Source organism: Linepithema humile, chromosome 3 (assembly GCF_040581485.1).
Source record: "Linepithema humile isolate Giens D197 chromosome 3, Lhum_UNIL_v1.0, whole genome shotgun sequence".
In the NCBI taxonomy this organism is placed as follows: domain Eukaryota; kingdom Metazoa; phylum Arthropoda; class Insecta; order Hymenoptera; family Formicidae; genus Linepithema; species Linepithema humile.
This window is the reverse complement of record NC_090130.1, coordinates 11,724,006-11,751,893: the sequence shown is the minus strand read 5'-3', so window position 1 is coordinate 11,751,893 and position 27,888 is coordinate 11,724,006. Positions and strand designations below refer to the sequence as shown.

The 27,888-nt window shown below is 38.2% G+C and overlaps 1 protein-coding gene and 2 long non-coding RNA genes across 3 annotated transcripts; 2 read left to right on the top strand and 1 right to left on the bottom strand.

Moving 5' to 3' along the window:
• The first annotated feature begins 8,864 nt into the window (after nt 1–8,864).
• On the top strand, nt 8,865–10,903 carry LOC136998329 (putative nuclease HARBI1). The gene has a single exon (XM_067350859.1). It carries the CDS (start codon nt 9,178–9,180, stop codon nt 10,060–10,062), a length of 885 nt encoding a protein of 294 aa, XP_067206960.1. The 5' UTR covers nt 8,865–9,177; the 3' UTR covers nt 10,063–10,903.
• A 12,300-nt stretch (nt 10,904–23,203) lies between these two features.
• On the bottom strand, nt 23,204–23,723 carry LOC136998331 (uncharacterized). Its single transcript, XR_010888896.1, has 2 exons — nt 23,444–23,723; nt 23,204–23,291 (listed from the first exon to the last, which is right to left on the bottom strand). It is a non-coding gene; the product is annotated as an uncharacterized lncRNA (long non-coding RNA).
• LOC136998330 (uncharacterized) lies at nt 23,688–25,262 on the top strand. The gene is made up of 2 exons (XR_010888895.1): nt 23,688–23,819; nt 24,013–25,262. It is a non-coding gene; the product is annotated as an uncharacterized lncRNA (long non-coding RNA).
• Nucleotides 25,263–27,888: the final 2,626 nt, after the last annotated feature.

Sequence of the window (27,888 nt, the reverse complement as noted above, 5' to 3'; positions counted from 1 at the left end):
TATATATTAAACCTATCAAAAAACCAGTCGTATATATTACCCTTTCAAAAAAAGCTGTCGTACATATTAAAACCTTTCAAAAAGTAATGCTGTTGTGTATATTAAAACTATAAAAAAATATGATATCAGGAAATGACGCCAAGTGGGATTAAAGAACTATGAAAAAAGTTGTACACTATTTCTATAAAACTCTTCTATAAAACTTTTGTACATAAAGTTGTCGTATATATTAAAAAAAAAATCTAAAAAAATGCTGTCGTACATATATTATTATATTGCACATACTATATTTCACCATATTTTACATATACTATACTATATATATTATATATATTATTACATATACTATACGATATATATATTATTTATAATATTACATATACTATATATATTATAACAAATTAAACTCATAAATAAAAAAAATAAAAAATATATTAAAAAAATAAAAATATTTTAGCAAAAAAAATTTTTAAATATTAAAAAAATTTAATTAAAATAAAAAAATATTTATTAAAAAACGCAAAAACGCCTTGTCGGCGATTTTCATTATCATATTCGTAATCAGCGCGCCAAAATACATAAAATAGTGCAGTTTCAAAAAAATCGGGCGTTTTACCTATTCGGAACTTTATCCAAATATAATATAAAATAATATAAAATATATTATGCTGCAATGTAATATATATATATATATATATATATATATATATATATTTAAATAAAAATTAATTTTAAACATTTATTTCGTTCAATTTTTCAAAACGTTATTATAATGTATAATATATATAAATTCTGCATTGAATAAATGTTGAATCAATATTGAATTAATGTTTCTTGTCTTGCAGACATTGCAATTCAGCGGACATTAGACATTTCTTCAATATTTTTTCAACATTGAATCTATATTTCGCAACGTTGCTGAAACATTTATAATGTTGCAATTCTACGTTTTTTAGATATTGATTCAACGTTTGTGTGCTGTATGGGATAGTCACTGATTCGCCCGTTTCCTTCTATTATGTAGTATGATATGATGCACGCGCTTATCTCGCAGTAGGGTAGGTCAGTGAATAAGATGAGGCACAGGAAAGATGGAATAATAATAAAAAATTAATTTAATGATAAATAATATTTATTAAAAATGATTAGGTCTGCATACATGGTTCATTCTTGTTCATCTATGATGTATAATCTTTCTTTGTACATTAAGAGGAATTCGCAAAAGTCACATCTATATATCATGCGACGACTTTTCCGTCGGGCAGAAGTACACCCGCCGGTAAGCGTGTCAAACCTCGTTGCTTTATTCAATGGATGTTAATAATTACTACAATACTTATGGTTGGGCGCCAGGCGCGGATTAACGCGCCGCACGAACAAATTACGTTAGAGACAATATTTTATTTAAAAAAAATAACGGCGATAAGCGCGACTAGCCCACTCTACAAATGGCAGAGGGGCGAGGTTCTTTCGAGACGCGAAATACCGATTTGGAGAGAGGAGTCTGAAATCAGATGGTAATTGAGAACACATTAATTTTGTAACAAATAACATTTAATTATATAAATTAGATTAAATGAAATTAAATGAGATTGACGCCAGGTGATAGGCGCCTTAACCATCCCGCGGAGCGGAGACATTAATTATCTTTGTGAGAGGCGTTATTATTTGGATATTCGGCTTGCGGAAGTCCGCGTACTTCCTTCTCACGCGGTATACTATATTCGGCGTACAAGTTCTATTATGTTCCTTAGGTACGGTCGTTACGATTCACTCTATTAATCTCTCTTAATAATAGTTAGCCCACATTTCTCTTAATAGCAGTTAGCACACAACTCAATTTGCTCTTCATATAATTTTGCATACCGTACTTATTCCGTCTTGATTCTATTCTTACGGCTCTGACTGTAAGCACTCGACAGAAGGCCGAGGCGAGAGATACGCGACAGGCTAACTCCAAAGATTCTAACGCTCGGTACAGCAATACATAAATTGACGCGAAATTGTTACGCACAGAAAGACATTATTCTATACAAACGACTGTCGGCTCGGCAGCCCCGAGGGGAAAGAAGGCATGGCGAAATCTTAGTCTACAGAAGCGGTAGTCAGCGGGGCCCGGCCAAAATCTAACCTCGCACGATACCGCGAGACATCTTGGGATATGCTATATTCTTTACGCAAAATATGCGGGTTCTTAGTTCCGCGAGGCTCGGGCCGCCTACTGATACCGCTCTTACCGCGAAGTCGAAGTGGTGGCCTTACAAATCGTCGGTACGCCCGTTGTGGTCCTCAGGGTTCCGCCCAGGTTGCCGACTCGCCGAACAGTGACGACAGCGAGGCTCGCCGGACAGCGCTGACATTCCGCGCATCGTCCTGCGCATGTAGATCCTCGCTATCGATTAACGCTACACTATCCTTCGATATTTCTAGTGATCTCGATCCTCGCGTCGCTCCTCGATATATCGGCCCTCGGTGACGCTTTTCCGAGGTGACCCCGGTCTCTCTCTTCTGGCAGCTGCCGTTAACGCCCTTCGTGGCCTTTTCCGTTTCCGGATCCGAACCTTTTTTGAATCGGCCGGGAACTGGCCAGGTTCCGACCTGATTCTGCTTCCCTGGCTCGTTACGACAGCTCCTTGTTCGGGTTCTCCACTCCAGTTCTCCGGTGTGTGAGAGCGCGCTTCCCTCTCGGGCGTCATCTCTCTCGGTGCGTTCACCGGCCTCGATATTCTCCGAATCTGAAATTGTATCTGCGGTAGCGACTGTGTCTGGAATCGAATGATATTTGCAAGGGTATTTTTACTTGCCCTTATCCTGGATCTGTCTGCACGCCATCCGGGCCTCCGTCGTCCTGCCTGCTGAGTCCCTCGCAGGTCCCACGAAGGCTGGCTCCACCTCAATAACAATATGGGAGTTTGGCCACTCACCACGACTCGCGCAATTCGCTGTAACGCTAAAAAAAAAGAATATCAAGAGGGAGAGGTCGTCGCCCCCCGCGGTGGGGTTTCCGACCTCAAATTTCCCTCCTTGATCGGGCTTTCTCGCCCTTGTGACGGACCTCAAAAATGTCACGTCACAATCACAACATGTGATTTAGTCATCGATGCGTAGCATCACATTGTATCTTCGTGCTCTATTCGCCATATATAATATTCGATGTGTTGCACATAATTTCTACAATGCTCACATGTATGTTCATAATTACAAATTTCATCATTATCATCATCATCGTCTTTGCAATAACAATAATCATCATATTTTAATTTCATCACAAATTCTATTTGCTTGCTGATGTCTCTTGTATGAATCCGATCATTTATCCAAAAGAGTGATACATGGAAACACAGGTGACATCAATTGTCCAGATTTTTCACATGTACTAGTAACTGGTGACTATTGCAGATAGTTTTTTTTCCATACTTAACAATACTCTGTTCAGTCTTTCTCGAATGGTGTCTATCACCACATCTATGGCATAATTTATATGACCGACCGGCATAGTTGTAGATATACCACGCGTTGATTACCGTCTGAGAGTGATAACCAAAGGGTACATTTTCTTCCGTATACCTCCTTAGAGCCGCCATTTGCCACGGTAAGGCAGTCTCAGGCACAAATATAAAGAGTAGATGTTTTAGATTCTTGTGCAAATCGCCTTGAGTAGTATATCCTGATAATAGTTGTTCATAATTATGACGATCCTCTGCAAACGTTTCCTCCAGGTCACGAATGAGCCTCGGTGGAAGCGCGAGGTCCTTGAGATGTGATACAGATTTGATGTTTTTGTTTATAGCTTTGCGTGCAAGCTCGGTGAGACTTTTCGGTTGATGCTTGTTCATGGTGAACCTAAAACAATTTATAAGGTTGTAATGGTGTATATATTATGATAGTTTCTTTAGATTTAAATACTCGTTTATAAACGTTTCTAACAATACGAAATCATTATTATCAAAATATATTAAATCATACTTACTGGAGACTGCTGACAGATCGATGATTAACTGGTCCACGATGTGTTGAGACTGAATATTACCATGGTTTTTCGCGAGCTTTTTATACCCGCTTTTTGCACACGACACTAATTTTAAAAATGCTGACAATCCTGATTAAAACATTGAAATATGGCAACAAAATGGCGCCCAAAATGCTGACGTGGCTGCCCGTTGCTATAGACTTTTGCACACGGTGCTATTACAAGTGCTGATTAAGTATAAAGAAATCTGGCAACAATGGCGTCAAAAAATGCTGACGTGGCTGCCTGTTGCTATGGGCTTTTGCACACGGTGCTATTAAAAGTACTGATTAAATATAAAGAAATCTGACAACAATGGTGTCAAAAAATGCTGACGTGGCTGTTGCTATAGACTTTTGCACATGGCGCTATTAAAAGTGCTGATTAAATATAATGAAATTTGGCAACAATGATGTCAAAAATGCTGACGTGGCTGTTGCTAAAAATAGTGATGATATCATTCTTGTAACAACGCAAAATGATGCTCAAAATGCTGACGGCGCAAAATGGCGCCTGCAAATTCTAAAAAGTGATGACGTAATCCGTAAAATATGTGGTCCCCTCCAATCTCTTGTAACCTAATACACACATCGCAAAAGTGCTGATGCTGCGCTTTTACAACTGTAAGCGTGTGTAACCTGACACCCCTCCAAAGTGCTGTAATCTGATACCTCCTCCCTCAAAGTGCTGTAATCTGATATCCCCTCCCTCCAAAAGTGCTTACGCAGCATAATCCGATACCCCCCTCCCCTGCAAAAGTGCTGACGCAGCGTAATCTAATACCCCCTTTCCCTCCAAAAGTGCTGACGCAGCATAATCCGATACCCCCTCTTCCCCCGCACCCCCCTTCATTGCCCCATGGGTTTGAACTCTCCTAGCTATACTACTGATTATCTTCGTTTTTTCTGGGTTCTAGACGGAAAAACCATAGTTTGACGACACTGCCGCGTGGTATTCGGGTTAGCGTGCAGCCAATTTTTATTAGCTGCAATAATCGAACTACATTTGTCAACATTTACGGAAAACACAGAAACAGTCGAGAAACTCAAGGAATCGTTTTACGTAGATAACTGTGCAACGAGTCTTGATTCAGAAAGGGAGCTAAGAAAATTTATAACTGAGACTACAAACGTAATGAAAACCGGCGGATTCGATTTGCGCGGATGGGAGAGCTCAAAAGATTTAATGGAAAATGAAACAACTATAGTCCTAGGAGTTCTCTGGAATAAAAAAAGAGATACATTAGCGATTAACCCGTCGATCGTAAATATAGATGACTCAAAGGTAATAACGAAACGAACGATATTGTACGCGGCACATAGAGTATTTGATCCTATCGGTTTCACCTGCCCGGTATTGTTACTACCAAAATTACTGCTCAAGGAGTTGTGAGCCGAAAAGATACCTTGGGATGAGAAAATCACAGATGATCGAGCCGATAAATTTTTGCGATGGCTAAACGAGTTATCCGTGTTAAATAATATCGAAATCCCGCGGAAATTAGGTCAGGGCAATTTAACATTGCATACTTTTAGCGACGCGGGCGGATTGGCCTATGCGGCGGCAGTCTTCGCGAGACTTGAGATCGGAAACGTAGTAACAGTAAATCTTATCAGCGCTAGATCTCGCATAGCTCTAGAAAAAACTACTATACCGCGACTTGAATTAATGCCGGCCACAATAGCGGTAAGACTCACATCGGTAAGAAAATCACTAACACGAAAGATATCAAAAAATACATTTTGATTAGATTCCACAACGGTGTTGGCGTGGATTAAACATGATCGACAATGGGGCACTTTTGTATCAAACACAGTTTCAAACTTTTGTATCAAACAGAAAGAGATACGCGTATTCACGAAACGAGATGAGTGGGAATATATTCCTGGAGAAGTAAACCTCGCCGATCTCCCTTCACGGGGTTGTAGTCCTGCACAACTTGCACAATCAGAATGGTGGCTAGGTCCATCATGGTTGTACAAGGCCGAATCCGAGTGGCCTAAGGCAAAAGGCAATCTTGTAGAAGAAGAAATAGCAAGCGAAATTAAGAAATCAACTTTAGTACATCTCGTTAAAGAAACGGTTCCCGCGTTTAATACTAAAAATTATTTCTCATCATATAATAAATTATTTCGATTTTTAGCTTGAATGCAGAGATTTTTCGTAAATCACAAAAAATTAACCAAAAACAAAAGCCGCGAGAGAAACAATAAAGAAACGCGTAAACCACAAGAAAGATCATATTTGTCAAATAAGGAACAGAAAAAATTACATTTGACCGTTGCGGAAATAAGAGCAGCCGAAACGAAACTGCTCAAATATTTACAGAATCAGATGTTTGCTACTTCTAAAGAGAAACTATCTTCCTTAAACAATAAAAAACAAAGACGGATTATGTACGAGAGCCTTCGTTCTCCCGTAGCAGAGAGAAAATATTTATTTGTGCCGGTTCTTTATTGCTCGTTCGCGGCAGCCGGTTTGCACTTGGAAATGAATGATCCGCCTTGTGGGTTTCACTAGTTCTTTATTGAAAATCACACCCGGCGATCAGTCTAGACATCGAACTCATTCGCGCGCTCGCGTTACAAAGTCTTTCGTCGCGAGTCACTCGCATTGCACGTCCGTGCTCGCTGCTCTCTCGTCTCGGACTCTGGCTGGGCATGCAGCAACCGGCATGTAGTCGACGCTAGCTCCGAAAAGCTGCCTATCAGCGATCGACACCACGAGCTTGGCAACAAGCTGCCATCGCATTAGGCGTTAGAAAAATACAACTAATCGTTTTTCGGCGATTTCTTATACGGACGCGAACTAACCGCTTGAAGGCCACTTCGCTTGGAATAAACAAACAGCGGCGAAAAAAAAGTCAACGATTCTCGAAGCTTCGAACAAATTCTCGCTTTGCTACTTGTAATCCTGAACATATTATATGCTCTAAAAACTAAGATTTTTAATCGCGAAGATAATTAAAATTTTCTGTGTCCAGTTCTTTTAGATAGCAATCACGAAATTATATCTATAATAATAAGAGAGATTCACGAAAATTTAGGCCACACAGGAACTCAAACGATTATGAACCATATACGCGAGAAATACTGGATTATCTCTCTTCAGAAAACAATAAAGAGAATTCTGGCTAGTTGCGTAATCTGTAAAAGACAGAGAGCAAAACGGATGGAATGCGAGATGCCACCATTACCCCTTGATCGTGTCCGCGACGCAAAGATTTTCGAGATTATTGGAATAGACTTTGCAGGACCAATAATTTTGCGTGGAAGGGGGAAGGGATGGATTTGTATTTTCACGTGCGCAGTATACCGAGCGATGCACTTAGAATTAGTGTCAACATTATCCACGCAAGGTTTTATAGAATGCCTTCGTAGGTTTATAGCAAGACGCGGACGCCCAAATACGACATATAGCGATAATGGTACTAATTTCACGGGTGCCGCTAATGCGTTTGATAGTTTAGATTGGGAAAGAATCGCAAAACATAGTGCAACATCCCAAATAGAATAGCGTTTCAACCCGCCGTCTGCTCCGTGATGGGGTGGTTGGTGGGAGAGGCTTATAGAAATTTTGAAAAATATGCTACGGAAAATATTAAGCAAAGCGTGCCTCTCTTACAAGAGTTTGAACACGATTCTGTGCGACGCGGAAGCAATTATTAACGCTCGCCCTTTGACATATATTTCAGAGGATCCCGAGGATCTTAGACCTTTGTCACCTGCGATGTTTTTACAAGAAATTCACGAATACGGTGTACCGGATTGTGACATGTTAGATAGAACGAAACTGGATAAGAAGGCCAACCACAAGCAAAAGATTCTAGAAGATCTCCGTAAAAGGTTTCGTTCGGAATATTTAGGAAAATTATTGTTAAAAGATAACAAGAGAAAAGAAACGTGAAAATTAGAAATAGGCGACGTCGTACTAATAGGAGACGACACCCACCGACGTATTGACTGGCCTCTCGCACGAGTGATAGAGACAATTCAGGGTCGAGACGGCCAAACGAGAGTAGCTGTTCTAAAAACAAAAAAAGGTATGCTCAAAAGACCCATACAGCGAATCCACCCGTTGGAGATTGCACGAGACGAGCGAAACAATCTTACTAAAAATTTAGGCAAGCGAGCCAACTCTGAGAAACGTCACAACGAAGCAAGTAAAGATAGTAACGGCGAACGATTAGTCTGCAAGCAAGAGTACCGCGATGAGAAAAGTATGACCACGAGAAGTGGACGTACAGTTAAGAAACCGGAGCGTTTTGGATATTAATTCCAATTAGTTTTAAGTACTAGTGTAAAGCTCAAATTTAATTCTAAGAAAAATAGAAGTTTTGCGTTATTTTTAGTTCCATTGTAACCTTGATACTTCGTTCTTTTTGTTACGGTAGCATTTAAGAGTTTATTTCACTAAAAAGAGGAAAAGATGTCAGGAAAAGATTGCTATAGAAACAGAGGACGTGCGCGTGGTATTGGTAGGAGTGGGGGTAATAGAGCCTGCGGGCGTGTAGTAGTGTGTAGTAGCGCTCAGACCACGAGAGGACAAACGTGTATAGTGTGATCCAACGATAATTATAATAAAGACTTTGGCCCGTATTCTGAGCTCACATTTATGAATACATTTATCCGATCAACTTTAAAGAAATGCTGCAACGCGGACCAACTTTAGAGAAATGCTTCTAAAGTTAGCGTATTCTCACCGCACATTTAGGGCCACTTTGACCAAGCTCCGGTTAACTTAATCGACGATTAAAGTGCTACCAACATGAAAAATAAAATATAGAAAGAGATCTTTTATTCTTTTCTATAACCTTAAAAATTTATAATCGTGACATGTGCATGACTCTCTTTGACATGGAAAGAATTATAAATATTTTGTTTCATGACGAACATGAATATTATAGACAAAATCGACGAAGACCACGCTTCATTAGGTCACGTATTAATTACTTAGAAATTTTTGATGAAGTCGACTTCAAAAAAAGATTTGTAATTTCAAGATTTAGTTTCATGATGTTATTAAAAAGAATTGAAGATGAAATACAACATAAAACCAATCAGTATGTGTGAATATTCTATGTATACAAATATATATAGTATAGATATTTAAAATTTATATATTTTATATATTTCAGTAATAATGCTATTCCACCTGCAATCCAATTAATGGTCACTCTTAGATTTTATGCTACTGGATCATTTTTAAAAACTATTGGCGATTTTTGTGCAATTAGTGAAGTAAGTGCACAAAATATAATTCATCGTGTGTTTCCTGCTATTGCTGCATTGAGAGATGAATTTATAAAACTTCCTATATCTCCAGAAGACATTCAAAGAAACCAACAAAAATTTTTTCAAATAGCCAAATTTATACGTGTTATTGGTTGCATGGACTGTACTCATGTCAAAATTCAATCATATGGTAAGAAAAATTTATTTCTAAATATATCTTTAAAATATACTTTTTTTTATTCTTTATTTTTAGGTGGAGAAAACAATGAATTGTATCGTAACAGAAAAGGTTATTTTTCTATAAATGTACAAGTAGTTATTAATGCAAGATTGGAAATAATAGATGTAGTAGCACGTTGGCCAGGGTCTACACATGATTCCACTATATTTCATCACTCAAGGATTAAGAGTTTATTTGAAGAAAATAGATTCAGTGATGGTTTACTGCTCGGAGATTCTGGATATCCGAATCTATTATACTTGATGACTCCGTTAAGAAATTTGACAACACCCGCAGAACATCTTTATAACGAATCGCAGATTCGAACACCCTCAAAAATTGAAAGATGTTTTGGTATATGGAAAAGAAGATTTCCTGTTTTGTCTATTGGATCGCGTTTCCATACAGTTGATAAAATACTTACTATTATTATAGCGACAGCTGTATTGCACAACATTGCGCAGCAGGAAAATGAACCAAATTTGTATAATCCTGAAACATATAATAATGTTATAGCACAAGTGCAAAATATAAACCTGGATAATGAGAATTATAATGATGAACGACAACGTTTAATTTTGGAATATTTTGATAAGTAATGAAAATTTTATATTCAATTTTATAAAAATTTATTATAATATATGACATTTATAATAAGTAATATATTTTAATTTTTAATATAATAATTACAGGTTATTTTAAATAAAATTTGAAAATAACGGCATAAACAATAAATAAATACTTTTATTTTGGATTTATTAGGGGTAATAAACAGTTACAGTTTTATGAAATACAATTTTATTTAAAAAATTATAAAAAAATTTGTTTTATATTTTTCTTATGTATTTCATGATAAACAAATGATACAATCATATATATTGTTTTTAACATTTACATTTTGAACATAATACTTTTCAGAGTTAATAATAAAAGTGATTTAACAAAATATAACATGCTTAATATAAGATCACATTTTTTTTTAAAGTAAAATAATTTAACTTGTTACAGTCTTATTAAACAGTCTTATTGAATAAAAGTTAAACTCAAATACAAATTAAAGTTAATAATTTTATTGTAAATATTTTAACATAAATTATTGTTGATTGATTGCTTGATTGATTGATTGCTATTCTTCTCTTTAACATAACTAAATAAATATTTTATATTTATCACATTTTTAAACTAAAATATTAATCAACTTTAATTAAACAAAAGTTAAAAAATTAAAAAAAAAGCATTAACAATCAACAAATATTGCAATCTTTTTTTCTATTATAAGATTTAATTATTATAAGATAGATTGTGAGATATTCCTTTTTTCTTCAAGTGTATTTTTCAATAATTTTTCCTTCTCTAACGATACTTTTAATAATTCTGTAACAGCACGCGCTGTTACTAAGCGCCACATGGGCTTCACGTGAGCACCCCCCATTACGGGCCGCATTCCGATCCCCCAACTCGAGGGTAGTAGCTCGAGAAGGGGTAGCTGCCGAGTAGGGTAGCACCCCAAGTGGGGGTAGCGCGACCGGTATAAAAGCCGGCTCGCGGAGCAGACCGATACCATTCCCCCTAGTACGACTCGGACAAGCCTCAGGGCGCACTCTGAAGCTCCGGTCGTACTCGCTCCCATCTCGATAGTCGTTCTAGGAGCAGGGCGTTCTCTGCTTCGGTCGGGTGTTCCCGGCGTTCGACTTCCTATACCTCGTCGTTCTAGGGGCAGGGCGTTCTCTGCCTCGATCGGGTGTTCCCGGCGTTCGACTTCCGACTTTCCGTCGTTCTAGGGGCAGGGCGTTTTCTGCCTCGGTCGGGTGTTCCCGGCGTTCGACTTCCGACTTCCCGTCGTCCTAGGGGCAGGGCGTTCTCTGCCTCGGTCGGGTGTTCCCGGTGTTCGACTTCCTATATCCCTCGCACAAGAGAAGACTCTCTCTGTTTTCGGACACAGCGCACCGGCAACCGTCGACGACTCAGCAGGGCTCGGATATACGCGGTATCGCTTATTTTTTAATATTTTGACTCCGTACTGTACGAACCGACCGACGATTAGTTTAAAATTAAATAATTTAAGTTGTTTATTATTCAACCAAAGGCGCACCAACGATTTACGCAGTTTATTTATTATCCGATTAATTCCGATAGTTGTTCATTCGTTCACAGTTAGAATTATACCCATTTATACCGTTGAAACATTAAATCGTCTAACCGATAAGGAATTACTTATGTACTCATTGTTAAATGTTTATACCTTTCTTTTATAATTATATCATTGATCCAAATGCTCTCTTGAATAAATATTTATTTTGTTACTTTAATTTGTTTTTGTTAATTTAGAGTCTCCCGAAAAATCACACGAACAAATTCTGGCAAACCGGCGAGTTATTCCGCGTCGTAAGAATCCGCTTTGCTAACTACGCACCGTCGTAATTCCGCATCGTAAAAATCCGCTTTGCTACCTACGCACCGTCGAAATTCCGCATCGTTACGCACCGCCCGTGAGGCGAAAAAATACGCACCGTTACATGGCGCCCGAACAAGGACCGGTTTAAAGTTAAAACGAGACTCCAGATTTAGAGATAAATGAGTACATGGGTTAATTACGTACTTAAAGACCAAGTTGTCGAGATATTAGAATCTTATAACATTGATAGTACCGGGACGTTAAATAATTTAAGAAAACGACTTCGGTTATTTATTTCGCGAAGGCCTGATCTGTTTCAAACTTCCGCGGGTAACCTGGACAATGTGCCAAAGAGCAATTATTCGGCCAAAGCCGACGACGAACCAGTGGAGGAACTGGTTGTCCCACCGGCATTAAGCATAATGGAGCGGGCAAAGCTCCTAAACCAAATGAGAAAATGAGGCCTCCATTTTGATGGCAAGGATCCGTTCTCTTTCTTGGAACGGGTAGAGGAGCTCGGTCAGGAATATGGCTTCACAAACGAGCAGCTACTCCTCGGCCTACCGAAAGCATTGAAAGGCAATGCCTTATTATGGTTTAGGAACCATAGGGCTTCGTGGAACGATTTTCGTCAAGACTTTAAGGCGTTCTATTTGCCACCGGGATACCCGCGACAACTCAGACGAGAGATACAAGGCAGGCAGCAGCAACCAAGCGAGCCATTCGACGCTTTTGCCATAGCATTGCAGACGCTAATGCGACGAGCCGGAGGGTACTCGGAGCAAGAAAAATTAGAGCAGATCTATGAAAATATGAATCCAGATCTCCAATTATATATTCCACTCAAGAATATTCACACGTTGAGCGAACTGCACGCAAAGGTCGAGAATCTAGAAAAGATTCAACAACGCCAAAAAGAGCGACGACCAAGGTTCCCCGAGAGAAACAACCGAAACCCAGTCGCCACAGCTACGTATAACAAAGATGAATGCTGCTGGCGGTGTAAGCAGCGAGGACACACCTGCTGGAACTGCAAACACACGCCTAAGAAATTTTGCTCCCAATGCGGGAAAGATGGAGTGCTGACTAAAGATTGTCACCCTCTAAAAGGAAACGAAACGCGGGTCGGGGGAAAAGCGGCGTACGCCCGGCCCGAATCAAAATAAAGTGCACTCCGAGACCGCACGTCCTTTTGAAGATCGAAAGAAAATCCGTTTGGGCTCTGCTTGACTCCGGATCTAAAGCCTCACTGCTCAATAGCAAGACCGCTCAATTAATAAAAAAAAAGCCGACACGACAAGCGAAACAATACACTTAGCAGATGGTTCGGAAGTGACCATTAATCAGACTGTCCATCTGTCACTGACAATAAGAAAGTTCGTCATGAATTTGCGGTATTACCGTCGCTAAGCCTTTGGGCTAAATTACAGATTAATTTACCGCCCCCTCCGGCTCAACCGCAATATAAACATTTGACTTTTGGCTGCGTTACTGCCGCTCTGGTTCTTGACAAGGCAAAAGAACCATACAGGCTAAAAGAATTTCTGGATAAAGAATTACCAAAATTCGAAAGGATTGAAAGCCCCACAGATCTAATCGAACATATGATTCAACTAAAGCCAGAGCCTCCAATAAAGCAGCGATATCGGCCACGAAATCCAGCCATGCAGAAAATTATTGATGACGAAGTCCAGAAAATGAAAAACGAAGGCGTTATTGAGGCATCAACCAGTGCCTGGAGTTCTCCGGTAGTAATAGTCAGAAAAAAAGACGGAACTCACCGGTTCTGTATAGATTACAGAAAATTAAATGATGCTTCAGAGAAAGACGCCTATCCATTGCCGCATATAACTGCTACCCTCGAAAAATTAAGAGAAGCCCGCTATCTCTCAACTCTGGGTCTGAAAAATGGGTATTAGCAGGTGCCCTTATCTAAAGAAAACCGACCAGTTATCGCATTTACCATACCTGGCCGAGGACTCAAACAATTCCGAGTGATGCCTTTTGGGTTACACTCAGCACCCGCAACTTTCCAGAGGCTACTCGACACCGTTATAGGACCAGAGCTCGAACCGCACGTGCTAGTCTACCTGGATGACATCGTCGTCGCTAGCCGAACTTTCGAGGAGCATCTAGGTCACTTAGCCGAAGTATTCCACCGATTACGAAAGGCTAAATTACGGCTCAATCCAGAAAAATGCCAGTTCTGCCGTGAAAGCCTAAGATACCTTGGACATATAATTGACAAGGAAGGCATCCGCACCGATCCAGAAAAAGTGAGCGCAATAACGAATTGGCCAGCTCCAACAACCGTAAGAAAGATACGGCAATTCATCGGAATGGCCTCCTGGTACCGACGCTTTATCGCAGACTTTTCGACTGTCGCTGCGCCTCTTACGCAATTAACACGCAAAAATGCACGATGGAAGTAAACAGAGAAAGAAGAAGCCGCTTTTCAACACCTAAAAAAGGCTTTGACGACAGCACCGGTGCTTGCCTGTCCAGACTTCACAAAACCTTTCGTGCTGCAAACCGATGCCAGCACTCAAGGCTTAGGGGCAGTACTCACGCAGAACCATGAGAATGGCGAGCGGGTAATAGCGTATGCAAGCCGAACACTTAATCAGGCAGAAAAGAATTACGGCGCTACCGAGCTGGAATGCCTTGCTGTCATATGGGGAATTCGCAAAATGCGTGATTACCTCAAAGGGTATCACTTTACCGTATTGACTGACCATCAATCATTACGATGGTACAACGTTTAGAATCTCCTACTGGACGACTTGGCAGATGGACTTTTAAATTGCAGCAATACAATTACGATGTTCAATATCGTAAAGGCGCACTAAATCGCGTTGCCGATGCTCTTTCCAGAGAACCAATAATAAATGCTGTCAGTCGATCCACCGCCTGCCGATGGTACGATAGAATCAAGGCAGCAGTAAAGAATAAACCGGAAGAACTACCAGACTACAAAGTAATAAACGGGCAATTATTTCGGCACATAATACACGATTTAAACTTCCATGAAACGCCAAGTACCGAGCAATGGAAGAAGTGTGTACCGAAGAATCAGCGCCTGTCCGTTCTAACACGTCTTCATGACGATCCTACGGTAGGACACCTTGGCATCGCCAAGACTATAGCCCGAATTGCGCAAATTTACTACTGGCCGGGTATGTTCCGGGAGATCACAAAATATGTACGCTGCTGCAAGAATTGTTTGGCATTTAAAACACCACAGGAAAAACCAGCCGAAAATTTACACACCGCTCCAGTAATCGCACCCTGGCAACAAGCTTCCGTCGATTTGATAGGCCCTTTACCGCGTTCCAAGCAAGGTCACACATGGCTATTAACCATGCTAGATAGATTCAGCAAATGGATTGAAATGGTTCCATTACGCCGAGCTACCGCGACGAATCTTGCCTGTGAGGTCACAAACCGTTTAATATACCGACATGGCTGTCCTGAACAAATTATCTCCGATAATGGAACTCAATTTGCGTCCCGCCAATTCCAAGATCTTTTGAAAGATTTCGGCATCGAGCACCGTACGACTCCAGTCTACGCACCGCATTGTAACCCCGTCGAACGAGCAAACCGAACCGCTAAGACAATGATTGCTCAATACGTTGGACGGGATCACCGAAATTGGGATGAGCGAATACCAGCATTGCAATTTGCAATGAATACCGCGAAACACGAAGCCACCGGCTTCACACCGGCTTATCTCAATCACGGCCGAGAATTATCTCGACCGCATCCAGAAGACCGGAGTAATAGATGCAACATAAGAAATCCTGAAAATAGTCGCCGTCAACTAGAAGACGCTTTCGAACTAGTTAAAATACAACTAGCACGCTCCTTTCAAAGACAAGAGCGTCATTATAATTTAAGACGACGAAATTGGCGGCCGAAAATAGGAGAACACGTGTGGAAACGTGAACGATCACTATCCGACAAAGCCGAAACATTCAATGCTAAATTAGCTCCTAAATATATTGGGCCGCTCGAAATCCGAAAGATTATTTCACCGGTAATTGTCGACCTGCGAGACTCTGAAGGCAGATGGTACCGACAAGTACACGTCCAGGACCTAAAACGAGCACCGAAAGAAATAGAAACAGGCGAAGAAATAATCGAGTAAAATCTAAAAAACCGACGCCACTGTACCGCGGCCCCCCAGAGCTCACACAGCTGTATTTGGAAAAAAAATATATTAAAAATAAAATTTTTTACCTTATAAAAAAAGGCCCCCCTGAGGCGACACCCGTGGATTTTCAGGTCCCCGAGATCCTACGTCGTTGTAAACAACCCGTTGCTACGCGGCGTACTCGGCGCGGTAACTACCCCCCCGAGTGCGCCCCCTCGCGGTACCCGCGAACTTTAGTATAAATAGCGCGACGTCACACAGAATTTTTAATTCGAACCTTCGCGTTACAGCGCAGAAATACGCACTCAAAAATATGTCAACCTATAAAAACAAGGTATCAAAATTATTCGAAGTCGTTATGGACAATTACAAAGAAAAGGTTACAGAATTCTTCGGAGAATTCTCTGACAGCTCGGAGGAGGAGGAAACGGAAGCCGCAAATTGGAAGCGGCTTCCAAAACCGGGAACAACGATCCAGCGGTCAGACGCAGACCATCGCCGTAAGGCCGTCTGGCTTACAACGCCACCGCCAATCAAGCCAAAACGGCGAATAAACGCCTGCACGGTCTCTCAGCGCCGTCGGCCTGGTCCGAGTGCCATACCGCCGACGAAGATCCCGGCAAAAACACCGTCGCTGCGCCGGGAAATTCTGCAACGGGCAATGGAGGCAAAGGCCGTCGTCACCAGGCCACCCGAGTTCCTAACCGCCACCGCTAGGCGAGCCCATGCCACCACCAGGCCACCGACAAGCACAACCGCCCGGACGGAAACCGTGGCAAGGAGGCCGCCGACGATGGCAGGAACAACCATTGTTGCCACTCACACCGAGCGTCAGACACCGCCGACAAGCACTACCGCCCGGACGGAGACCGTGGCAAGGAGGCCGTCGACGGTGCCAAGCACAGCCGCCGCCGTCGCTCCTACCGGGAATTCGGCACCACCGCTACCGGTCCGGGTACGTCTCGACGACGGATCAAAGGTGAGCGTCCCATATCACGCCGCTTATTACTCCCATAAATACCGGGCCTCTACGCCAACGGGCCGGTGGCTGATCCGGTTCGATCACGCCGGTCAGCTCCGGTCCACGCGCCGACTGGAAGAGACCGCCGCGAGAGCAACAGAGGAGTAATTTTATTGCTATATTCGCGTTCATTACCGTTCAATGTTCTAAACATTTTTGTTCTAGCGTTTAAAAACAAAAAAAAAAAAAAAAATCGCGTCCGTTACCGACTAAAAATATTACCAATTAATAAACGTTTTTTGTTCTTGCGTATCGCGCTCATTAGCGTCTAAAACTCTTAGCGTTTTACTTGTTGTCTTTATCGTTCAAAGTTTTTAGAGTATTCTGCGTATAATTCTTAGCGTTAATTATTTGTTCTAAGTGTTCATTAGATTTTATAGATTGTTTATCGTTCAAGAATTAATTACCGCGCCGTTCCGCCTAGAATAAGATTTGTTAATTTTCACACCGTTCCAGTAATTTTAAGATTAACGCGTCATAAACCGCGTAATAAGTTTTTATTTTAATCAACAAACGTACCGAAATACTATGTTTACTTTTCGCATCAGAAAGATATGTTTATTTTCTTTCTCGGGGGGGGGGGAAGTAGTGTAACAGCACGCGCTGTTACTAAGCGCCACACGGGCTTCACGTGTACACCCCCCGTTACGGGCCGCATTTCGATCCCCCAACTCGAGGGTAGTAGCTCGAGAAGGGGTAGCTGCCGGGTAGGGTAGCACCCCAAGTGGGGGTAGCGCGACCGGTATAAAAGCCGGCTCGCGGAGCAGACCGATACCATTCCCCCTAGTACGACTCGGACAAGCCTCAGGGCGCACTCTGAAGCTCCGGTCGTACTCGCTCCCATCTCGATAGTCGTTCTAGGAGCAGGGCGTTCTCTGCTTCGGTCGGGTGTTCCCGGCGTTCGACTTCCTATACCTCGTCGTTCTAGGGGCAGGGCGTTCTCTGCCTCGATCGGGTGTTCCCGGCGTTCGACTTCCGACTTTCCGTCGTTCTAGGGGCAGGGCGTTTTCTGCCTCGGTCGGGTGTTCCCGGCGTTCGACTTCCGACTTCCCGTCGTCCTAGGGGCAGGGCGTTCTCTGCCTCGGTCGGGTGTTCCCGGTGTTCGACTTCCTATATCCCTCGCACAAGAGAAGACTCTCTCTGTTTTCGGACACAGCGCACCGGCAACCGTCGACGACTCAGCAGGGCTCGGATATACGCGGTATCGCTTATTTTTTAATATTTTGACTCCGTACTGTACGAACCGACCGACGATTAGTTTAAAATTAAATAATTTAAGTTGTTTATTATTCAACCAAAGGCGCACCAACGATTTACGCAGTTTATTTATTATCCGATTAATTCCGATAGTTGTTCATTCGTTCACAGTTAGAATTATACCCATTTATACCGTTGAAACATTAAATCGTCTAACCGATAAGGAATTACTTATGTACTCATTGTTAAATGTTTATACCTTTCTTTTATAATTATATCATTGATCCAAATGCTCTCTTGAATAAATATTTATTTTGTTACTTTAATTTGTTTTTGTTAATTTAGAGTCTCCCGAAAAATCACACGAACAAATTCTGGCAAACCGGCGAGTTATTCCGCGTCGTAAGAATCCGCTTTGCTAACTACGCACCGTCGTAATTCCGCATCGTAAAAATCCGCTTTGCTACCTACGCACCGTCGAAATTCCGCATCGTTACGCACCGCCCGTGAGGCGAAAAAATACGCACCGTTACAACATTATATCAATAAGAAAAAGCTTGAGAGAATCCCAAGACTCAAGAATTCTTTCAATACATGAATGGTGAGAAAGCCACCGTGTATCGGACAATCGTAAAATTTTGCGACTTGTTTCCGAAAAGCAATCACTAAATTCTCTATAAATAGAGATACATCAAACGTATATACATACGATATACACTGAGGTAGATACATTTATAGATATACATAGGATATCGTATGGATATACATACAATGTATATTCGAACGAGATCGCTGCCTGTATATACATAGAATATACCTCGTGTACATTCCATGTATATACATGTAACGTACATACATACGATATACGCTGATGTAGGTACATTTATGGATGTACATAAGATATCGTATGGATATACAGGGTGTCCTGTAAAGACCGTAACAACGCTTAGGGGTATATTTCTGAGATAATTCTGAGCAAAAAATCTTAATACCAAAATACTCAGGGTGTAATGGTTTTTGAATTAGAAGCACTTAAAGTTAGCGAATAAGATAGCCTGAAATTTGCGCGCTCAGGTGTATACAACGTACAGTGATAAAAACGAAATTGACTATCGCTCCCCTGTTGTCAGTATTAATATTTGGAAAATAAATTTGTCAATACATATTAACATAAATATTGTTTACGCAATTAAGATTTTGTTGAAAATATTATAAAGAAAAAAATATTATGATACACAAAACGCAAGCTGTCAAAAATTACATTTCTTTGACATTTCTTTTTATCTTACAGATATTTGTACAATAAAATTATTAAATAATTGAAATAGTTTCACAATATTTTATTTTAATAACAGTTAAAAATAATTAAATAATATTGAATATGTAAAGACTTTTTGCGCATAATTTTGAGGTAATAAATGTTGTACCTTTGAGTAATAAAATGCATGCATTTTATTGTTTTTTAATATTTTATGAACCATTATTTTTGACATTCCAACTTGACGACTAATTTCACGAATACTCATTGTAGGATGTTCTTCTACATTACATAGCACTTCTTCTTCATTTTACCATAAATGAGTAACATATCACAATATTCTGTACAAATAATGAGTAACATATCACAATATTCTGTACAAATATCTGTAAGATAAAAAGAAATGTCAAAGAAATGTAATTTTTGACAGCTTGCGTTTTGTGTATCATAATATTTTTTTCTTTATAATATTTTCAACAAAATCTTAATTGCATAAACAATATTTATGTTAATATGTATTAGCAAATTTATTTTCCAAATATTAATACTGACAACAAGGGAGCGATAGTCAATTTCGCTTTTATCATTACGTTGTACACACCTGAGCGCGCAAATTTCAGGCTATCTTATTCGCTAACTTTAAATGCTTCTAATTCAAAAACCATTACACCCTGAGTATTTTAGTATTAAGATTTTTTGCTCAGAATTATCTCAGAAATATACCCCTAAGCGTTGTTACGGTCTTTACGGGACACCCTGTATATAGAATCGTCATTAGTTCGTTCGCTTGCCGCTATGTGACGCATTATGCGCTATCTATCTCGTATTTAAGTTTTAATCATGAGAACTATATATAAAACTTGCAAAAGACGGGTAATTATATTGAAGTCTTCAATTTGAAGATGTAATAACTTTTTCTATCAGTTTAATATCTAAATTCCAACACAGGAAATTTAGATAAGCTAATTGTTCAAAAATTGGGTAAATAAATATCCAAATTAATAAAAATTGTTTATTATTAAAAAAACGTGCTGTATATACTAAAAAAGGTAAAAAAAAGGCGCCAAGTACACGCAAACCTTCCAATTGTTGTATACACGCAAACCTTCCAAAAAAAGTTGTTGTATATATAAACCCAAAAAAAGTTGTTGTATATATAAACACGCAAACCTTACAAAAAAGTTGTTGTGTATTTTACCTTACAAAAAAGTTTCAACAAATTACCTTTTTAAAAAAAGGTAAAGAAAAGGCGCCAAGTGCACGCAAATCTTCCCAAAAAAAGTTGTTGTATACACGCAAACCTTCCAAAAAAAGTTATTGTATACCAAAAAAAAGTTGTTGTATACACGCAAACCTCCCAAAAAAAGTTGTTGTATATATAAACCTTCCAAAAAATTTATCTTCCACAAAAAAATGTATATATATTAATAAATAACAAACCTTTCAAAAAAAGTTGTATATATAACCAAATCAAAAAAAGTTGTTGTATATATAACCAAATAAAAATTTGCTATATATTCTGCCTATAAAAGAGGTGATATCAGAAAATGACGCCAAGTTTAAATAAAAAACTTTCAAAAAAACTTGTATGTATATATTTTAAAAAAAGTTGTATATACCAAATAAAAATTCGCTATATATTCTGCCTATAAAAGAGGTGATATCAGAAAATGACGCCAAGTTTAAATAAAAAACCTTTCAAAAAAACTTGTATGTATATATTTTAAAAAAAGTTGTATATACCAAATAAAAATTCGCTATATATTCTGCCTATAAAAGATATCATCAGAAAATGACGCCAAATTTAAATAAAAAAACCTTTCAGAAAAACTTGTATGTATATATATTACGAAAAAGGATTAATTTATTGCGCTTATTGCGCTTACAGCTTTTTAACCAATAAGCATCGATAAGATTGTATTTAGTTATTTTTGCATCTTTATTTAGTTATTTATTTAAAAATTATATTCATATCTACAATTAGTTAATTTTTTTTTAAGTATACATTTTAAAATAATTGCATCTGTATCTAGTTACTTTTGTTTCTATATCTAGTTATTTAAATTTAAAAATGATATTTGTGTTTATATCTATCTAGTTAATTTTTCTTAAGTATACTTTTTAAAATAATTGCATCTGTATCTAGTTATTTTTACTCCCGACTGCTGCCAACTGCAAGTTGGCGCAAAAGAGGGAGTATGCGTTTCACCGAGCTTGAATCGGTTGTTATCTTAGTTCTCGATAACTACAGCATAGTTTGATTTCATCTTTTGTGCATAGGTTTCTTATTAATTAAGAAAGGTTTAAAGCGTATAATTATTGTTATTTGTGCTGTGAATAAAAAGTATAAAAACAGTATTATTTTGTCTACGAGCTCTCTCATTGGCTACCAAGTGAAACTAGGGATCAAATTGATTACCAATGAAATTCGTATTTGAATAGAGAATTTTAATAACTTAGAGTTGGTTCGTGCGACAATAGCGCCTTCTCTTAGGGAAATCTTACAATAATATACCAAAACAGTACAACATAACCAAAAGATGTCCAAAGGATATTTGGAAGGTGTTGTATAGTTCAGAGGGCTGAACTGAAGCCACACTGCAAATAAAGCAGCAATACTTTCTCATTCGAGGAAGAAATTATTATTAGTTTATGGTGGCGCGCGGCGCGGACATTGCAGATTAGGTTAGTTATTAACTTTCTTGTCGCGAGTGTACATAGTGTGATAGTGCATTTGCATATAATAGTGAATTTGCATATAAAAAATGGGTGTTCTATAAAAAAAAAACAGGTAAATATTATTTATTTTTTTAAATTTTTTTTAAACTGAATTATATATAATATATTTTATTTTTAACTGAATTTGTTTAAAATGCGCGCTTTTTCGCCACTAAGGCAAAGCGTGCAGCACGAGCGGCACTATATGCCGGTTCGTCTCCGATCCGCGAGTGGCGCTTACCGATGCGGGAGGAACGGCCGCGCCATGCCTGGATTGCATTCCGGCATCCGCCAAGACCTTGTTACGAGTCTAGTCGCTTTTTGTTGTTCGTCGCGCGTGTCGTCTTTGTTGTTCATCGCGCGTGTCGTCATTGTTGTTCGTCGCGTGTACGTTGCATCATCTTGCGCGTGCCGTGCACGAATCGAGTCTAGTCGCCGTCGTGTATTCGTCGCGACATAGAACGTTGTTCAATCTTGGGATCTCTTTGAAGAAAGTTGCGGCACTTGCTGGCCATAGAAAGTTGCGGCCCTTGCTGGCCATAGAAAGTTGCGGCCCTTGCTGGCCATAGAAAGTTGCGGCCCTTGCTGGCCATTGAAAGTTGCGGCCCTTGCTGGCCATTGAAAGTTGCGACCCTTGCTGGCCATTGAAAGTTGCGGCCCTTGCTGGCCATTGAAAGTTGCGGCCCTTGCTGGCCATTGAAAGTTGCGGCCCTTGCTGGCCATTGAAAGTTGCGGCCCTTGCTGGTCATAGAAAGTTGCGGCCCTTGCTGGCCATAGAAAGTTGCGGCCCTTGCTGGCCATTGAAAGTTGCGGCCCTTGCTGGCCATTGAAAGTTGCGGCCCTTGCTGGCCATTGAAAGTTGCGGCCCTTGCTGGCCATTGAAAGTTGCGGCCCTTGCTGGTCATAGAAAGTTGCGGCCCTTGCTGGTCATAGAAAGTTGCGGCCCTTGCTGGCCATTTTATGGCTGGTTTATGCTTCGGTCTTAATCTTAATCTTAGTCTTAGTCTTAACTTAATCTTAAGGACTCGTTTATGCTTCCCTGGAAATTCGGACTACGCATGTGCAAATGTAACAAAACCTAACCTAACCTAACCACAAATTGTAATAGAAAAACTATAAAAACACTCCTACACAGTTTTTGTTCTTTCAATTTAAGTTAGATTAGGTTAGATTCTACATACTAACTTACCACTTAAATTTAGCGCTTCTCCAATAGCGTTCCAACTATTCTTCACCACTAATTTATTTTTATAATTTGGATTTTTTTTATTCCAAACAACATCGAATTGTTGGACACATTCAATTAAATCAGCATCACTCATTTTCGTATTTTACAAGAATCGAAAACCATTATTTCGCGCGGTTTCGTGCTGCGTCGGACGTCAGACTTACCTCATTGGCCCGGCCTTAGGACATTAGGGACTAAAGTTAAAAGATGGGATCTTTCCAAGATTAAGATTAAGACTAAGATTAAGACTAGGGAAGTATAAACGCCCTTATGGCATTCTACGTTATCAACTCTTAATATTAAGATTAAGACCGAAGCATAAACCGGCCATTATAGAGAGTTGCGGCCCTTGCTGGCCATTGTATATATAGTCACATCACAAGGTGAGTTGATCATTGCTGCACAGAACACGCGTAAGCGTGTTCCTGCCGATCGCCATTAGGCGCTGGATGGGCTGTATTTATACAGCATTGCAAGCCTGAGTTAACCTTACAAGTTAACGCAGCACTACGTTTGCGGATTTCTAGACTGTGAGAAAATCTAAGTCTTTTCTTTTCTTTTCTTGATTTACAACAGATTAGGATAGCCTGCTTTGTTTCTTTGGAGACCTATCCCACTTGCATGTATCTTGGAATGGACGAATGCTTGGCTTTTCTTTGGAACACACCTGCACACACATGCACGGAATAATTTGCCTTGACTGAACTATTTAACATAATATACATTTGCCTGTCTTGCGGTGAGTGTATCTTTTCCTTTATTTTGTAAAGGTCAGGTGCGGCCTTTTTTTTGCAATAATGAGCGACTCATTACCTCACAACGAAGAATGTGGAATGATTGAGATTCTTTTCTATCACATTTATTTCTTTGTGACTCAATAATATTATTATTGTATTTACGTTTGAACATCGCTAGACATAGCGTTTGATGTAAAACTTCTGCGATAGAGTCTTGCTGTGCTCTTTTAAAATTATTACATTAATATAATAATTGAAGATTATTTGTATAAATAGTACTTAAGTATTATAAGTATTATCTTTTGCGTTTTGAGTCGACTCAAAATTACAATATAGTATTAACCTTTTGCGATATGACTTTGTGTTAATCGAGAGATATTTGATTTATTATTTGAACGGTACATTTGACTTATAAGTTGCTTTTCTTTTATTGTGGTTTGCTCATTGACGAGCATGTTTTTGCAAAATAATACAGTCCACTAAGACGATTTTCATTACTGATAAATCGATAAAAAGAGTTGAATTTATTTACTGAATAATATAGTTTTATGTCTCTTTTGGAACTCAACGCTAATACCTTATGATCTTATATCTCTTGATTCCTCTTTATAAATATTATATCTGATATTTATTGTACGTTATTATGTATTATGTTTCGGATTATGTCTTCTTTTGACATTGTATTAACAAGGGTTAATTTTTCCTATCTACCATCATGATACTGGCTCTTTAATGTATGAATTATTTCTTGAGGAAATTTCTTGTGACACAGTTTTGGGATATTAAAACCTTTTTATACAGAATTATATATAATATATTTTATATTTATTGAATAAGTTTACATTATTATATATATTTGTTAAAGTTAACATCATTTATTTATGTCTCATCTTTTGATTATATGTTAATATTATATGTTAATATTACAATAAGATTATAGTGAAAAAAAATATTTGCTGTATGTGGAGTTGCATAATAGTAAGAAATGTAAGTATATAATAATTTTTTATTTATTATTATTATATATAATTATATAGTATCATATTCAATTATTTATTATTCATTCATAATTATTATTATAATTTGTATGTATTGAAGAAAGGAACGATTGTGCTATACATATACAATACTGGCAGCATGATTGCGCCGCACTTATATAATGTGCATACTGGCAGCAATAATGCGCCTTATTATTATCCAGAAAAAAAAGAAAGAAATTACCTTGAAAAAGAAAAAATCTTAAACCATCACTAGTTAAACGAACATCAATGGATTTAAATTAAGAATAAAAAATCAAGAAAAAGGTGATAATCAGTTTAATAAGACATCAGACATCAATTGAAGAGGCATCAATAAATTCAAGAATATATTTATATAATTTATTTACTAATATTTTTTTGTGTGTTTTATTATTTATAGTTTATAGTTTATACCCATTATATGTATATATAAAAAATTGTTTATTTATATCTAGTTATTATTAATATGAAATTGTAATATAAATATTACATATATTAATTCTTCTTCAGGTATCACGAAGAACGAAGAAAAAAAATATTGGACGCAAAAGTAAAGCAGCGAAAAATCAATTGCTATATAGAACGCGAAAAGCAACAACATGTTCTTTAATAGCTAATAATAAGCAAATTTTACAAACGAAAGCGAAAAAGCAATCACATAAAAAAAGGCAAAAAAGAATATGTACAATAATAAGTAATGAACTAATTTCGCAACGTATAATTATTGTTAATGTACCCTCATCTAATCCTCAAATTTTACAAAATCAGGTTAATCAGGAAACTCCGTTAATACAACAAACCATTATTGATACACACAGAGAAAAATTATTATTACAATTTCATTCAACTATATGGTCTTTTGCAGATATCGCCTGTGATATTTGTAGGAAATTATATTATAAGAAACAAATATGTACTACGACAATGTCTGCTACAATTATGTGAATATTTTGCCTAAAGAATTAAATAAATTAAACGATATAATTACATGTTTTCGTTGTGCCAATTTGATAAAAAAAGAAAAAGTTCCGACACAAGCATATTGGAATGCTATGTTTTTAGATGACATTCCGGACGTTATAAGAAATTTAAGTGATATGGAGCAAAGACTTTTATCAAGAATCGTTCCATTTATAAAAATTATTAAATTAGGTGGACGATTTGGTCAATCAGGTTTTCGAGGGCAAGCTGTTTTATTCGCACGTGATGTTGAAGAAATCTCAGAACAATTACCATTACCAGTTGCAGAAACAGGCATGATTATTGTATGTGAACAACTTGAAAATATTGAACAATGCCGACAATTTCAAGTAAACGTGCAGAATTTATCAGCTGCTTTATCGTGGTTAATTCAAAATAATCCTTTATATCAAAACGTTAATATTAATCTTGACGCTACAAATTTTGACATTTCACAAATATGTCAAGTAATTGTAGCACAAGATAATGATATAATTAACTATGGGAATATAAATAATTTTGCTATAGAAACTCAAGAAGTAAGCAAGATAGATTTAATAGAAATATCTGGGGACAGAGCAATTATCAGAGATTCTATGCATCAAGGTTACGAGATATTTTCTGATTTAACAAGAGGAAAACAATGTATGGCGAATGCAGTAGTTGCAATAGCTATGTGTTATTACTTTGTCCTTCGACTTGGACAAGAAATCTTATTGATAATATTTTATTGATAGGAGATGCGTTATATTTAAAAAGTCTATTAAAGCGCAATGAGCCTCATTTTGCTGAAATTGACAGAGAGTTTTTATCAGTTGATGAACTAGATAGAGATATTGAAATTTTTGGGAATATTATTACTCTCTTAATCACTAATAATGAAAACATATCAGGACATTTATATAATGATAATAGCGCTGAAGGATTTCCAAATTTGAGAAATGCTTTAAGTATTTTCTTTCAAGATCAAATTTATGGAATATTAACTGCCAATGGAATTTCCGTTGCTATATTTCAATTCGATAATACTTTTTGGATATTTGATTCGCATTCAAGAGGACCAAAAGGTAGACCAGCACAAAATGGTACAGCATGTCTGATTCGTTTTCCAACAATATTATCAATGTATAATATGTTGAAAAATACTATACCAAAATCTTCAAATAATACTTTCGGTAATCAATATACTATAACTTTTGTTTGTCCTTGTATACATTCTAATGAACACAATCAAACACAAACTACTCGTTTAAATATTCCCATTCATGAATGTAACGAGAACATTGCACAATTTGATCAAAATATTGATAACAAGAACATTGCACAATTTGATCAAAATATTGAAAATAGGAATAATGATAATTGTATTATAACATCCTCAGTTTTACGACCCATTAATGAAGTTATACCCGATGTTGAATCTGTTATTGAAAACGCTGAAGTGCAAAATGCTCCATATTATACATTACGACGGAAGACTACAGAACCCATACAAATGTATACTGAACTTCGAGCTGAAGAGTTAGCTTGGTTTTTCCTCTTTCCAAAAGGACGAAATGGACTTCACGAGCCATCACGGCCATATTCTATAACGCCATTAGATTATTTTCAAGCACGCATTATGTGTCAGGATTCTAGATTTCAGCGGAATGATTATTTATTTTTTTTATTCTTTATCCGTTATGGAATATTATCGAGCTCGACAAAATGTTGGTGTATGTCTTAGACTAAGACAA